At 40.1% G+C, this 14,696-nt stretch overlaps 1 protein-coding gene and 1 pseudogene across 2 annotated transcripts in view; both read right to left on the minus strand.

Moving 5' to 3' along the window:
* The window catches only part of EML6 (EMAP like 6), a 290,220-nt gene that overhangs the window by 43,129 nt on the left and 232,395 nt on the right, over window positions 1–14,696 (minus strand). For both annotated transcript variants that reach the window (XM_056124968.1, XM_056124960.1), the window contains exons 25-27: window positions 10,804–10,980; window positions 3,152–3,353; window positions 2,910–3,036 (exon numbers count right to left, since the gene is read on the minus strand). In XM_056124968.1, the coding sequence (XP_055980943.1) occupies window positions 2,910–3,036; window positions 3,152–3,353; window positions 10,804–10,980 (506 nt within the window). The remainder of the gene's footprint in view (window positions 1–2,909; window positions 3,037–3,151; window positions 3,354–10,803; window positions 10,981–14,696) is intronic.
* LOC130038539 (uncharacterized) lies at window positions 11,376–11,460 on the minus strand (annotated as a pseudogene).

Raw genomic sequence — 14,696 nt, forward strand, 5'->3', positions numbered from 1 at the left:
AGCACTGTCTTAAAAGAACTATAATTCTTTTAAGAGCATTGTAGTCCAGTGTTCTCTTAAGAGCAACTCCTTTAGTTTTTCCCCATTGTTCAAAAGATTTGAAGGAAGACCGTTGACTTTGAAAGGACAAGAAATCAGCATGCTATAAACTGCCTAATACAGCATAATGCAAATCCTGAAATCTATTTTAAAATCAAATCTCTGAGTCAAATTAGAAACAACCTCACATTTCAGGAATGAATCTCTTTGCTTAAAAATGACTGATATGTAATAAATAGGCAGCTGCTTTCAAAGCACTGTTCTCAATGTGATGGATGCTGCATAAATCTCATGGTTTCTAAGGTGGAAAAGGAGCTAACCTGGAAGTAAAACTGCCTAAATCACTGGTCAGGGGCAAAACGGGTCCTGGAATGGAGAGGGATTCTGAGTTCACGTCTCTTGTGAACTCAGAATTGTTTGCCTTCCATTAACCTTTAGGTATTATGTCTTGGCCCAGGTATTTAGAAAAAGCACCTGGGTATCTGCAGACTAACTTCACACATACACAGGAAGGGGATGAAGGCCAGTAATGGGAAGGTCAAGGCGAGTGTCAAACAGCAGGGTTTGAAACCGTCCTGGATGGCAGAGCCAAGGCTGCCATTCTGGAACACACCCCTCTTGAAGCTGGATTATGCCTGGCTTCATGTGCCAGATGTCTGAGATCACTCCCACCCTCAATATTTCTTTCTGCTTTTCTCTCATGCTCAACATGCTGGAGTACACAGAATCCATTGAGTAACTCAGCTAAATATTCAGGGGTGCTTTCTGCCTGGCTTATTGTCAGGAATCCTCCTGTTCCACCTTTGTTCTCTCATCACACGTTTTAACCCTTTCTCTAAATGAAATACCTACCTTATATCTCAGAGCTAAGGAGCATTTTCCCTATTTTGCATATAAAAAAGTCAATCCCATGTATGCAAGTGTATGACAGGTTCTCAGTATGATGAGAGGAAGAAAAGGAGGTAGCTTCAAACTTCTAAAGTCTGAACTTGAACATTTGTAAGATCTTCACACCTTTACCATTCTCACCTCATCCTACACTGAACAAGCATGAATTTTTTTCCCAGACCTGCCCAAAGAGATACCAAATCCAAGAGAAGTTTTAAGAAGCCCCTTTTAGGTTAGAAACTGGCTACAGTATTTGAGAATTAAGGATTTGGTTAGATTTCTACATCTTAGTCGCTGGTCTAAATCTCAGCATGATGAATGTCTGCATTGTAGAAATCAGCCATAAACAACCTTGGAATAATAGTCAAGTTAACTCATTTCACAATGCTATGTAAGAGTTGAGAGGTTGGGTAATTTTTTCAAAAGAATATTTAATTTAGGCCAAATTTTTAGAGTGAATTATTTAGGAAAATTATTTGTGCACTTATGTGCATGAGGTTCTATTATTAGATAGATCATTTTAAGAAATTTATCCTTTGTGACCATTGAAAAAACAGGTTGCAAATAAACTATCATTTATAGTCTGCCACACAAAATAAATCTGTATGCTACATGTGTTGTATATGTGTGTGTGTTTGTGTGTTTGTGTGTATGTATATGTATATGCATTTTCCTGGAAATATAAGCCAGAGTCCTGTACATGTGAGGCACAGTGCTCTACCAATGAGCTACATTCTCTGATCCTTTATTTTAATTTCTTTAAATCCAAAAGATAACTTCACAGTAAAATCTAACAAAGATGCTAGGAAATAATTAGCGTTTTCTCACATCAGATTCAATCTTTTTGCTTATAACACACTTACCATTTATCAAGCTTTTAAATTTAATTTTAGGACTACTCCTGGTGGTGCTCAGGGATTACACCTGGCTCTGTGCTCAGGGATCACCAATCACTTAGGGGACTAAGTGTGGCTTCAGGGATCAAACCTGGGTTAGTGCACATAAGGCAAATGCCTTAACCACGGATCTATCTCGCAGGCCCTCTCAAGCTTATTTTAACATAAAATTTTAAACCAAAACAAGGGAAGTTATTTATAAATTCTCATTTGAATAAGAGATGATAGATGAGATTTATTAAATTGTTGTTGTTAGGCAGAAAGTCACAACAGAACAAACAAAAAACCCACACAAAAACAATACTTGAATCTTATGAGCAGTGGGACCAGGGTACTTGTGAACATTGAACCTACGTGAAAGTGATGAGCACACAGACAATTGCTAATCCATCTTTAAGAGCCTTGTTAGTTTCTTTACATGTTAGAGTTTTGATCCAATGTTTATCTTCTGGGCACAAATATGGCAAATAAGTTACTACCATAAAATTTTTTAGAAGTGCTAAAGTGTTTGGCAATCTATCAATGCTTTCAACAGCACATCAGAAAGTCTTAGAATGATGCCAGAAACTCCCTTCATACATAAAATACTCAAAGCAACAGAATGGATTTTCTTAGGCCTGTAAGCTCCAACCCCGTGAATACAATTTTTCAGGGAACAGCACAGGAAGAGATGCTGTGTAATGTGCAAGGAAACTGATGAAACTAAGAGAACTTCTCACAACTCACAGATATTCCTCCACAGCCCTGGAAGCCAGCCCTCTCCCCACACTCTCCTGTCAGCTCTCCTCTTAACACAGGCTCTGGGTCTTCCTGACATCCATGGGCAAGGGAAAGACTTGTCCAAGAAAATCTTCTGTCTGTTCAAGTCATAGCCCATAACCAACTTCCACAAGGTCTGACCCACCCTTTGCTAGGTAATGAGGGCTGTGAGACATTCTCCCCAGCTGCAGCCTATGTGCAGGTTAATTAAGACTCTGGGCATAAACAAAATCATCAGGTAACTTTGAGGGGCAAGAAACTGCACTGTGGTTGAAATCAGTATCTCATCATCAGGTATGAAAATGCAGTCAAACCTAGACACCATACCTTTCTTCCACAGATACTTCTTTCAGCTGCTGGTGTGGCTTGGTGCCTTCCATTTCCCTGATGCTCACAGCATAGATCTTGGTGGTGTAATCAATGGCCTTTTCTCGAGCAACGTCACTGTCGTAGCCTTAAACAACAGAGGGAGGGTGGTGGTGGGGGAAAGGAGTTGGCGAGCAGAGTGGTTTGCAGGGACACAGTGGGGATGTGGTGCAAGGTGTTCGCACATGGCAGTTGGGGCTCACCTCCATCCTCCTCAGCATCTGTGTCCGACTCCTCGCTGTCCACCAGCTTGCTCTCCTGGGTTCCTACAAATTCTCTTGTCCAGATCATGAGGGCCGTGTCAGCACCCCCGACAGTGAGCAGCACAGAGTCATTGTGAAGCCACCTGACGTTGGTGACATGTGCACTGTGTCCCACGTACTTCTTGAATCTTGCATGCTGGCCCTGCAAAGCCAGACATTAGCTGTGACCCTTTCCAAGACTTTTAATCCATTCTGCCTCTGGACGGCCACCTCTGTTGTTCTCTCTGGTGGCTTCTCCAAGCAGATAGAAATGAAAATATTGGTTCAAGCAGCCATTTCCTCACAGTTTTCTAGATGATAAGCTCTATGAGGGTAGAGAGCCTTGACTCTCTTTACCCCCTAAACCACTGCCTTGCTCATCAGACATCATCTATAGAGAGTTTGTGCGGGAACATTAGATGACAGCAACTATTCTTGGAAGCCTAAGAAAGCATAGAACACTTGTTTCTGTCAAATATCCAATGCGCTTTCTCTACAGGTCTCTTGAGTGAACTTCTGACTATGAGTCTGGCTGACATTTGAGATCAGAAGTGTCCCCCCAGTCCTACCCTATGGTGACTTTTGTACCACAGCCTACAGTGTAACGGAAGAACAAGGAATTGTTTATAGTCCTGGGTCTTCAAGTGAGATTCAAAATGTATACAGCAGTCCCTGCCAAGGTCAGCAGAAACACTAGCCCTAGAAAAACCCATATAATTGATATAAAACCAAAATAAGTTCCCTTTCAAAAACCAACCAAATAAATGGGGCTCACTGTATTAGTTATCACTGAATGTTCTCAGAGGGGTGCATCCAAGCCACTGTCACTTTATCCCCACTGAGGATGAAGGAGGAACACAAGTCTTGTTTCAAGGGAATGCCAACAAGTGGTGGCAAGCTTCTATTTTTTTTCTGGCACCAGAAACAAGCTTCTATTTTTGGATCCTTGTGGCACAGACCAGCAAAACAGCTCCAGAGGGGGAGTTTTTCTGTCCTCTCAGCAACTCCCAGGGAATACCTTACGCAACATGGGAAGCCTCGTGCACTTGCAGGCTGGGTGCTTGCAATGAAACTTTCTGCAATAACTGACAAGAAGCTTCTAGAGGGCTTTGGACTGGCATGTGGGGGAACCTAAAACTGGGGCAGAGAGTTCATGACTCTGATGTCCTCTTGTCAAGATTCCTCTGTATTTGTTTGATTCTAGTGGAAATGTCCACTTCCCAGCAGAGAGCTGAGTCTAGAAAGATTTGGGAAACAAGCATGTAGCATTTTCCAGGATGCCCTCCAAGGCCTATTTTGATAGTGAATACACAGGGCCAAAAAAGAATTGGCCAGGGGAGGCCATGTGTGACCATGTGAGATCCAGAAGCAAGGAAACAGGACTGTCACTGTGGCTGTACCCACATGTCCTGCTAGAATAGGAAGTCAGCTACTACATTTACTACAAATGCCAGCTGGTTTCAGGAAAGAGTTCGAGAAATGTCTCTTTATACTCACCCTTACATCAGGGGACATTGAGGTTCTAGACAGGATAGAAGAAAGACTGCAAAAGGAGAGGGAATATTCTAGGGGGAACAGAATTAGAGTGCAAAGGGAAAGAAAGTGACACAGAGGAGAGAACGAAAAAATTCTGGGTCATTCACTGAGGCTGAGTGTTTCAACAGAGAGTTTCTCAGTTCAACAGAGCTGAGAGTTTTCCAGCAAAAAGTGAACAAGATTCTCAGAATCAGAGATAAGATCAGTGCTCCATGGAACAGTAGAGGGAATTCATGGTTACTTGAAAGTTCCAGGAAACAAGCAGCTTCTCTAGGAGGAAGGGCGGTTTGGTGGATCATTATGCCAAATTGCACATTTTTGTTACACTCATCAGGCTTCGGCACCACAACTCTCCTGTTCAGTTGAGTCTCTGAAGAATGAGGAATGTATGTCTCAAGAACCCTGGTTTCTGATTTTCAGTAAGAAATCCTTGAGATTTCTGGCTCCTTGGATCTCTATCTGATGAACGCTAAGAAGGCTTCATACAATCACAACAATTTTGGTTTATCTTGAACAATTTACACACGGGTAGGGTGCAGGGGATGGCCTGGCAACCCTTATGCCTGTCTTATAAGCACAAGGCCACCAGTTCAATCTCTGGTATAGTCACATGTCCTGAGTATAGTCCTGGTGGTTCTACTGTTTGTGACCTTTGGTATGCCACAGAGTGTATGACCTGTAGCACACTGCCGCCAGGTGGTTTTGAACACAACTAAAGTCCTCAATCACTGGCAAGTACTACAACTAAAAAGCATGGGAGCACTGAGACAGCATGTGTGTGAGCATCAAAACCAAACTGTATGACCCTCAGTGAGCACCACAACCAAAATATGCTTCAGCCCCACAACTAAGTAAAGTCAGCTCTGTCAAACATGTGTGCAAGCATTGCAGCTCAAAGTGTGTGACCACCCCTTGTCCCCAACATGAGCACTGAGGTGGAGGGAGGGAGCCCCATGACCAGATGTACAATACTGGCCACTACAACCATCACCACAAGAACAAACATGGAAGGAGTGAGGGAATTTATACACAAGGTTCTTCCCATTCTCTAGAGACTTTAATATTCTAAGATGGAAACTTGAGAACCTGAGAGTAGAGTTTGCAAAAGTAAATGACCCCTTCTCTCAGGGGTAGTCTAAAGTACACATCTTCCATTATAAAACATGTAGGTACTGGAAATGACAAATGCAACCTGATACAACCTACTAGAAGATACTGCAGGATGGCATCTCTGAAGGCTGTTAACAAGAATACATCCTAAAATTTTTCACAATCATCACAGATTATCAGGGCAATGCAAATCAAGAGTACAAGGAAGTATCAAGAGCCCAAAAACTATTCTGAAAAGAGACTCACACGTTTACGTTCATTTCAGCACTTTCCACAAAAGACAAAATTTGGAAACACTCAAGTGTCTAAGAACAGATGATCAGATAAACTATGGCAAATATATAAAATGGAACACTAGACTGTTTTAAAGAAAAAAGAAATTCAATTTACTGCTACATAGATAGACCTGGAGAGTTTCATGTTGAGTGAAGTTAGTCAGATGAAGAGGGACAGGCACAGAATGATCTCTAACATATGCAGGATATAAAGAATCAGAGTAGGGGAATAATAAATGCTGAAAGACCCAACAGAAACTGAAAACTGGTCTTCAGTTAGAAGCTTACCACAGAGTGTGGGAGAGAAGGGATGCTGTGACAATGGTAGAGCGAAGTAGACACTATGATGAAGGGTGTGATGCCAGAATGTTTTATGTATGAAACTGGACTAATAACAGTTTTGTTAACTAGGGTGCCTGAAAGTAAATTTAGACACACAGCAGAAACAAAATCTGCAATCCTACGTTCCTTGCAGCACTATTCACCATAGCCAGAATCTGGAAACAACCTGAGTGCTCAAGACAGATGACTAGATAAAGAAACTATGGCACATCTACACAATGGAATACTATGCAGCTATCAGGAAAAAATGAAGTCATGAAATTTTCCTATAAATGGATGGAATGACTTCATTTATTTGTGGTATATAAAAATATATATGGTAGAAGACTAATATCCATGGCCAGGGAAAACGGGTTAGGAGGACTGGTCAATGGCTGGAAGAAACCACAAGTGTGTGGGGGGCTGAGTGTAGGTAAGATATAGAAGAGATCAGTATCACAATAATAGCTGGGAATGATCACGCTGGACAAGATCTGAGGGTTAAAAGTAGGTAAAGGGATATTCTTGATAACTTTTCAGTATCATGATTGCAAACCACAATGCAGGTAGGGGGCGGGGACAGTGGGTGGTGATGGGAGGGAACATGGGTACTTTGATGCTGTGAAATCCCTCCACACTGGTGGAGGGATGGGTGTTGAAATACTATATGACTGAAATTCAATCATGAACAGCTTTGAAAAAATAAAAAATAAATATAAATTAAAAAATAAAATAAGGAACCAGAGAGATAGTACAGCAAGTAGGCTGCTTGCCTTCCACATGGCTGCCCTGGGTGCAGAGCCACTAATAACCTTTGAGCACCACTGGGTGTGGCCCCAAAACAAAAAAAATTAAGAAATTAAAAAACTATTGGCTAAACTAAAAACAAAATCAGGAAATTAACATACAATATATACAATATATTTATATACAATAAAATATATATACAAATATATGTACAATAGAATGTTACTCAGCTATTAGAAATGATGAAATCTTGCAATTTGCTACAACTTGGATGGAAGTCATAGTAAGTGATATGAATCAGAATGAAAAAGAGAAATACCAGATGATCTCACTTATCTGGTGTGTAAAGAAACAAACAAGGACTCCCTAATGGAACAACACTGAAATTGGGTCAACAGAACTGAGAACTGAGGGTGCTGGGGGAGTGGGCGATAAGGGGTCTTGGGATAATGGTGGAAGGATTTGGGCACAACTGTAACTTAAACACTATGTTACTCAAACTCCAATAAAAATTTTCAAAAATTTTAAGAGTTTGGCTACTGGTTTTCAAATTATTTTATATTATTAAACTTATTTTATATTATTAATCAATCAAATATTACATAACAAAACTTAATAATAAAAGATAAATACTTTTAAAAAATGGCAAGGCAGAGGCCAGAGCAACATTAAGTGGATAGGGCACTTGCCTTGTACACAGCAGATCCATGTTTGGTCCCTGGCAGATCCTATGATCTCCTAAGCCTGCCAGAAGTGACTCCTGACTGCAGAACCAGGAATAAGCCCTGAGAACTACGGGGTATGGCCCCCAAACCAAAGTAAATACATAAGTAAAATGTGGACAGGGGACACAGCAATAGTACCTCAGGTCAGATATTTGCCTTGCATACAGCTGACCCAGGTTCAATTCCCAGTATCCCCATATGGTCCCCTGAAAACCACTGGGAGTAATTCCTGAGTTCAGAGGCAGGAGTAACCCTGAGTATCACAGAGTGTGACCCAAAAATAAACACATAAATAAATAAAATTAAATATACATTTTCCAGTACAACCCAGAAATTCCACTCTGATATATTTATTTATAAGAAAGAAAACATTTGCCCACAAATGTTTGTCCAAATTTTCATAGCAGCTTTATTATAACCAAGTGATGGAAAAGCATGTGTCTGTGCAGAGTTGAATGTGAGCAAATTCTACTGTATCTACACAATGGAATTCCAATTGGCAATAGAAAGGAATAGGCTATCATTGCAATAACAATACAGACAAATCTCAGAAACACATTTGTATAAAGTCAGACTTAAGACAGTACTTATTTCATTGTTCCATTTATACAAAATTCTGAAACAGGTAAAAGTAATGTATGGTCAAAAAATAATTTTTTCATCTGAGGGTGGAGAGGGTGTGGGGACTGTTCCATGTAGGAGCACTTAGAAACTTCTTAGGGATATGATAACATTCTATATCTTGATAAGAGTTTAGGTTGTATAAGTGTGTTTGTGAATGTTCACCAAAATGTACCTTAAATTTTGTGCATTTCAAGTGCAGTATAAAACATATGCAGACACTAACTTCTAGGTAACAAGATACATGTTAAAAAAATTTAGGGGTTGGGGCCAGAGCGATAGTACAGAATTTGCCTAGCATGTGGCTGACTGGAGTTCAATATCCAATGGTATCCAATGGTATCCAACTGGAGTTCCCTGGTATCCAATATGGTCCCCTAAGCACTGCCAGGAGTAATTTCTGAGTTCAAATCCAGGAGTAACCCCTGAGTATTGCCTGGTGTGACCCAAAAAGAAAAAAATAGGGGAAAATATCCTTGTGTCCAATAATCCAAATTTGCTTTGGATTATTGGATCTAGATGATGGGTTTCTAATAGTTCACTGTTAACATTTTTAGTCTTTGATGGTAATATGAAAAGGAAATATATCTGCTCATCTCTTCTACCAAAGAAATTTCTCTTCAAAACAGAAAGAAAAACAGGACTTATTTCCTTGAATGTAGCCACAAAAGTGTCAGTAATAGCTGAGGGCTGACATCACACATGGAAGGTTCCTATTCCAACAGGGAAAACAGGCAGACTCTGGCAAATATTGATTCATCAGTTAATGCAATCCATGGAAAATTCTAGGGTGAATTATTATACAGAAGGTCAATAAGCATTTGGAAAAGGAAGTAATGATTACAAGGCTGGAACAAGGATTCACTGTGAATTTGCCATTTTTAAAATTTTATTAGTAGTTTTATTAGAAAGAGAGATTAGGGATTCCAGAGACACAGTTACTCTTGCTTTTAGAAAAAATTTTCCAAGTCTTGAATAATGTGTTGGACTGAGGGCAGAAGTGTGAGCTCCATGAAGGTAACTATAGATTTCAAGACCTGCAGCTGGTTAGGGAACACTAACTACAGGTCTGCATTAATCAACAGAATTCCAAATGGAATAAGGGCTCCTTGTGGTGGTATTTGGTTGTCCTAATCTAATCTTGTTTTCCTTTCCATGGTGTTAGAAGGAAAAATACTTTGAAAAGTTATTAAAAGGTACTGAAGTTAGGACAAGAAAATTCAATTGAAATATAAATCTTATGTGGCACAAACATAAAGTTCTGTAGTTATAATTTAGATTAATGGTATATATACAGGATGAGGACAACCTGAACATTTTGGGGAATAACATCTATGATTTATTTCTTAGTACAGCAAAAGTTTGATGTCATTTCAATGATCTGAAACAAATGTAAAAGCAAACCAAGAAGGTAAGAGTCCCTGAGTTGGTCAGATTCCACATGAAGCAATGAATTCAGTTTTAAATCAGACCACCTGAAGTGGAACTGAAAAAATGATGCGATTAAAGAGAGCAAGCACCTAGAAATCATGTCCAAGGGGGAAGAGCAAAGGAATCAGACATTTTATTTGGAGAAAATGAAACTTTAGGGTCCAGAGCTTAAGTACAGGTAGGGTATTTGCATTGTATATGGTCAACCGGGTTTGATCCCCAGCATCCTATATGGTCCAGCAAGCACTTCTAGGAGTAATTCCTGAGTGCAGAGATAGAAGTAAGCGATGAACATTGCTGGAATGACCCAAAAACAAAACGAAAAAGAAATGAGATTCAAAATCTGATCTTCCTATATAAAAAGGCTTTTAGCAAACTAGAATTATTTAATAGTGAATTAGAAGGATAACTAAGAGAAACCTTAGCTTAATATGAAGCAGCACATTTTAACAAGTAGAGATACTTTAAATTGAATCACCTTGTGAGGCAGCAAATTTCTCATTTCTAGAAGTCTGCTAGTACTGTTTACAAAGGCACTTAGGACATCTTTGTAAAGAAAATTCTTTGCAATCTATGAGCTGCTGAATTTGATGACCACAAAAGGCCTACCAAGGAGAAATTCTATATGATGACAATGGACAATGGTTCAAATTATTAAACATCAAGTCATATAGGTTTTGATATAACATAAACAACCATACTAAAAATAACATCATTGACTTCTTAAGAGTTCAATATTTTGGAAATTGTCAGTATTAAAAAAATTGAAAGAAAAAATTATGCCACAGATACAAGAAATAAGCATTGGGTCTGTGTGTAAGAATATATAACACGCATGCAATATTACCTTGACAGGGTATGAAAAGAGCTTAACAAAGCCAAAATCATCTCCGGTGGCTAAGAGGGAACAGTCCTTGGTGAGACAGGCAGCATTTACATCTGTCACATCACTATGAGCGGGCCAGATTCCCTCACAGGTGGGTCCCAGGACACAGGTCCATGTGTCCCACTCTATCTTCTCGATCTTAAAAAGAGGAATTTAAAATTAATATGCTTTTACATCACCTAGAGATCTTTGTTTTATTTGAAAAAAATTGGAGGCTGCACATGATTGCTAAAACACTAGGCATCTGTGTTGTGTGCTGAGATGCAACAAACTCTAAAATGCAATTAAAGTTTATGTTCTTAAAAGAAACCCTAACACTTTTGTCAAATATCCATATACTTTTTGTAGGATAACACTTGTTTGTCCTTTCTCCCTGGTTACAAAGAGTTTAGCCAGGGAGAAAGGGAGTTATTGGGTTACACCATTCACAGTGTTCCTGAGGCACTCCCATTCCTCTATGTTTATCTTGAATTTCTCTGTGCTCTTTCTCCACGGGTTTATCACTTATTTCCCCTAAGCAGTACCTGTGACTTGTAAAGTCAAATTCCCCAGAAATCTCTGCATTTGTATTTATAAGTGATACTACACTTGATCTTAGCCAAAAGGCCGAGAAGCGATAGCACAGCGGGTAGGGCGTTCGCCTTACAAGCGGCCAACATGGCTGAACCCGAGTTCGATTCCTCCGCCCCTCTCGGAGAGCCCGGCAAGCTACCGAGAGTATTCGATATGCCAGACACAGTAACAACAAAGTCTCCAATGGAGACGTTACTGGGCCCACTCGAGCAAATCGACGATCAACGGGAGGGCCTTTTTACAAGTGAAATATTGCTTTTCTCTTTCCCTTATGTCCTTTGCATAATTTACTTCAGAGCAATGTCCTTTTGGTATAGACACAATACAGTTAATGCTATGCTTTGTAACTTGGGAGTTGACTCCAAAAAATATTCACTCTTGAGCATCTGTTTACCCGACTTTTAGTTCCTAGCATCCCAAAGAAGGGTCCCAATGAAGGAACTGGATGGACCCAGGACAAGCTGTGAGCTACCCTGTCATCAAAATGAGACAGACCAAGCGCCACAATACTTAACTACAAGTTAAGAGCACGGTTATGGACATATTTTGTCATGATCCAAAGAGAAACAACTGAACAAGGACCCTGCTTAGGGCTAGGAAGGGCTCATCTGGCCTGAGCACTGTAGTCTGGGATCTATAGCGAAATATTCCCAGGAGAGGCACCCTATAAGCCTAATGTATCTCTTACTATGTCCATTCAAAATGATGAATATTATTAAGAAGTAGAATTAAGATGAATGTTTAAATGGTTGTTGGGCTAAGGAAAGGAGAAACAAATGCACCCCTAGAAGAAATTCCACCCTTGAGCAGTTCTCTTAGCAAGGGATCTTTGTCTTAGAAGAGCTTCCCCAGAAGGAAGGGAAGGGCTTTACATATTGATTTACATGTTGATTGTGCTATCTGACCTAGGTGCAGTTGCTCCTCCAAATTTTGGGAGGAGAGGGAGAGAGGGAGAGAGGGAAAGAGGGAAAGAGGGAGGGAGGGAGGGAGGGGAGGAGAGAGAGAGAAAGAGAGAGAGAGAGAGAGAGAGAGAGAGAGAGAGAGAGAGAGAGAGGACAAGCATGGGGGACAGGAGGAATACAGGAGTGAAAGAGACTGGAAGGAGGCAGAGGGAGCTGAGATTGGAATAAACTGCAACTGACCAATCAGCCTGGCGATCCTGTTCCCTCCTTCATGCATCTGCTGTGGGCGGTGGCAGCAGCACCCAGGGTAGGGAAGCGGCTCATGGCCACTGAAAGTACATGGCGGGAGAGGGAGACCATGCTGCCGCCTACACACTCATGTGTGATTACACACTTTTCTTTTGATAAATGAACACTTTGGAATTGTGGAAATCTGACAAGAATATGACTTTTTTTTTACTGGGGTCTTTATTATTGTGTAAACCATGGTTTCTCATCTAGCACTGCTGATATTGAGGGCAGGGTCACTCTTTGCCCCTTGACTCAGGAAGAGATGCCTACATTTTTGTTAAAGAAAAATTGAAATGAATTCTCTCCCTCCCTTTCTATCTCCTCAAAAACACCTTTCAATTTTTTTCCCCCAAAATCCTTCATAGTCAGTGGAATGGTCTGGCAATATTGGTGGTTAATGGTGATAAAAGCAGTGAGTTTTCCCATTGGTAGAGACAGTATCAGGGAGGTCAGGCAGAGGAAGCTCAGTTGGAAGGATTTCTCCACCAAGAGCACAAGAGATCCTTCATTGAAATGGAAAAAAAAAGTGGTGAAATCCCTCCACCATTGTCTATAGTTTCAGCATCATTAACAAGTTTACTTTCTCCTTCTGGGTTTTTCTTAATATTTATTCTTAATTTTTATCTTAATGCTGGAGTGATAGCACAGCGGTAGGGCGTTCGCCTTACACGCGGCCAACATGGCCGACCCGAGTTCGATTCCTCCGCCCCTCTCGGAGAGCCCGGCAAGCTACCGAGAGTATTCGATATGCCAGACACAGTAACAACAAAGTCTCCAATGGAGACGTTACTGGGCCCGCTCGAGCAAATCGACGATCAACGGGAGGGCCTTTACCTTTTATCTTAATGTTTTATTTTAAATACAATTTCCATGGCTTCCAACAAGTTAAGACATTTGCTTCCCCTGGAGACTCTATGTCCAGATCCAGTGTTCTGTTGAGATGAAGTCAGATGTATGCATGTCTTTTCCTACACATGAATTCTTCAGAACCAGAGACTGAAAGTCTCTGGAAGTCTTTTGGTTCCCTTTAGTATGTATTATAATTGTTCATCTAAGATGATCTTGTTCCCTGTCATTTGGTTAAACTGCACTTTATTTCAATAAACATATTCAAGGCACTGGAGCAGGAAGGAAAAATCTATACAAAATGATATAAATGTCACATAAATACACATGAGTAATGTGGTCTAGGCTGTGTAGTCCCACAGAGAACCTTGTAGGCTCAGGCCACAATCCCATGGTCTTCTTACTCTCTTGGAACCTTAATTTTTCTATTTGTAAAATGATATTGAAACTAATATGATATAGAAGGTTGATCTGAATAAAAAACAGGCATATCAATAGATGGTCACTGAACTTGTCTTGAGGTTATAAATATTCCCCTATAAAAAAGTTAAAATGAGGACTGATCTGAGATAAACCAGAATGACAGGGCTAAACCAATGGATCACTAAACAATTTTTCATCAATATAATACATCATCTATAACAATATATGTTTCTTAAGGAATTTTTTTTTAGAAACAATTAAACCATTATAAATGGCGTGTGTTCAAATGTCTCAAGATAATTTTACAATACTGAGGCAGTTTGTGTTACCAACAAACTGAAGCTAGAGAGGGGCAGGTATTGTGCCTATTGCATGGGCTCTAATCTACTCTTCCTCAATGGAAGCGATTAACATTTCTCTAGTCTCCTTTCTTTTTGCCTTTGTGGTATGGGGGATAAGACCAACATTCTCATATACACAAGACCAATGATCTACCATTAAGATATATTATGGTCCCTCCTTTTCTTTCTCAAAGGTAAGAGAGCAAAGAATGAATTAGACTTTCTCCAGAAATAAGAGGATGTTCTTAGTTCAATCAAGTAATTACTTGATCATTGTATAACTGAAACCCAAGCACAAAAATTTATAAGTCTATAACTGTACCTCATGGTGTTTCACTAATAAAAAAAATAATTATTTCGGACATCAGGATAATCCTCTGGTAGCACCATGCAGCTGAATTTCAGAAAAACACAAAATTCAAAAATTTCAGCAATGGGCCAGAGCAATACAGCCGATAGGGTGCCTGCCTTGCATGCA

This window comes from Sorex fumeus, unplaced genomic scaffold (genome assembly GCF_029834395.1).
Source record: "Sorex fumeus unplaced genomic scaffold, SorFum_2.1 ptg000006l, whole genome shotgun sequence".
Lineage (NCBI taxonomy): Eukaryota > Metazoa > Chordata > Mammalia > Eulipotyphla > Soricidae > Sorex > Sorex fumeus.